The 1,315-nt window shown below is 37.4% G+C and overlaps 1 protein-coding gene across 1 annotated transcript in view; it reads right to left on the reverse strand.

Moving 5' to 3' along the window:
• SUPV3L1 (suppressor of var1, 3-like 1 (S. cerevisiae)) overlaps positions 1-1,315 on the reverse strand; it is a 49,829-nt gene that overhangs the window by 21,150 nt on the left and 27,364 nt on the right. Inside the window, exons 6-7 of the mRNA XM_012658479.1 lie at positions 1,176-1,280; positions 8-188 (exon numbers count right to left, since the gene is read on the reverse strand). Coding sequence (XP_012513933.1) covers positions 8-188; positions 1,176-1,280 — 286 coding nt within the window. The remainder of the gene's footprint in view (positions 1-7; positions 189-1,175; positions 1,281-1,315) is intronic.

Here is a 1,315-nt window from a genome sequence, read left to right on the forward strand (position 1 = left end):
TAATTACCAGGTGGGAGACTGCCATATATAACAGCTGATTCCAATCCCCGAATTTCAATCTGTCGACTCACAGAATAAATATCATTTTTGCTAAAACAGACAACGCAGTCCCCAGGCCGAAGGTTATCTAAAGATTCTAGTGCATGATCCAGCACAGAAATGGGGGTAAGCCGCTCATAGCTTCGAACCTACAATAAAGACAAGAAATGGTCAAGTATTATAACACACCCAACTCCACTTCTTCAGACTATTAAGTGGAAAGTTTGCAATGCACTCAAGAGTAACTTAAAACTAGTAAGTACCAACGTTTTCCAAAAGAAAACCCAGAAAAACATGTATTTTGGTAAGTGTTGCCATCAGTTCTCACTGGCATTTCTAAATAAGATGAAACAAAATGCTTCAGACATTTTCAAAGCACTTTCACATATATTTTATTTCCATGGCAATGTGGTAAGTTTACAAGGGTTATTAACTGTTATTTCTATTTTAGGAAAGAGTAAAATAGAACCCAACGAAAGAGAAGGCCTGAGGCTTTTCCCAGTTCTCGCCTACTGTGATGTGCCTAAGAGTGCAAAGCTAAGAACAGTAAAGTGCAGACTGAAATTCAGAATCTTCCATTACATTCCACTATCTTTCCCTGACAGCTGAGTACAAAACTCAAATAACGGGACAATTTAAAAATATTTCTCCATTTTATTATAGAACTCTGGTAAAGAAAAAGTAAAGTAGGATTAAAAAGAAACCAGTTACTTCCTACTCTAGGGGAATTTGAAAAAGGGATATAAACTGTGTCTGGGAATTAGGTGTATATCAAAGGCTCCAATAACTGACATAAAAGACTTTGAAAACTACCAACTATTGCTGGGTTTCCAACTTCCAAAAGTCCTGATTTATTTATTTCTAAAGAGATCTGCTCAAGCCCCAAAAGGTTTTGTTGAGACAAGATGAAGAATCTCCTATATTATTGGAAGGCTTAGGGTGTGAAGGCCACTCTGTCAGACTTCAGATCATGAGGTTCAACCAAATATAGATGATCTAGTCAATCACAAGAAAATGAAGCTTGCTTTTTAGTTAAGTTCTGATTTTGGCACTATGCAGGGCTTATGATGCCAATGCCTAGGTAGCCTGGGCTGATACGCCACCTTGAGGATGAAGCATATGACCTAATCTAGTACCTCCACTTCCTCCCCAGTTGTGTACATAAGTTCAGTAACCAGGTCAATAGCAGCAGATTCTCCACACAAATGAACTTCTTCAGCACAGAGTCCTGTAAATGCAAAATTGGGATTTTTTTTTAATTTTAAAGATTTATAAT

This window comes from Propithecus coquereli, unplaced genomic scaffold, assembly GCF_000956105.1.
Source record: "Propithecus coquereli isolate 6110/MARCELLA unplaced genomic scaffold, Pcoq_1.0 Scaffold117, whole genome shotgun sequence".
Taxonomy (NCBI): Eukaryota; Metazoa; Chordata; class Mammalia; order Primates; family Indriidae; genus Propithecus; species Propithecus coquereli.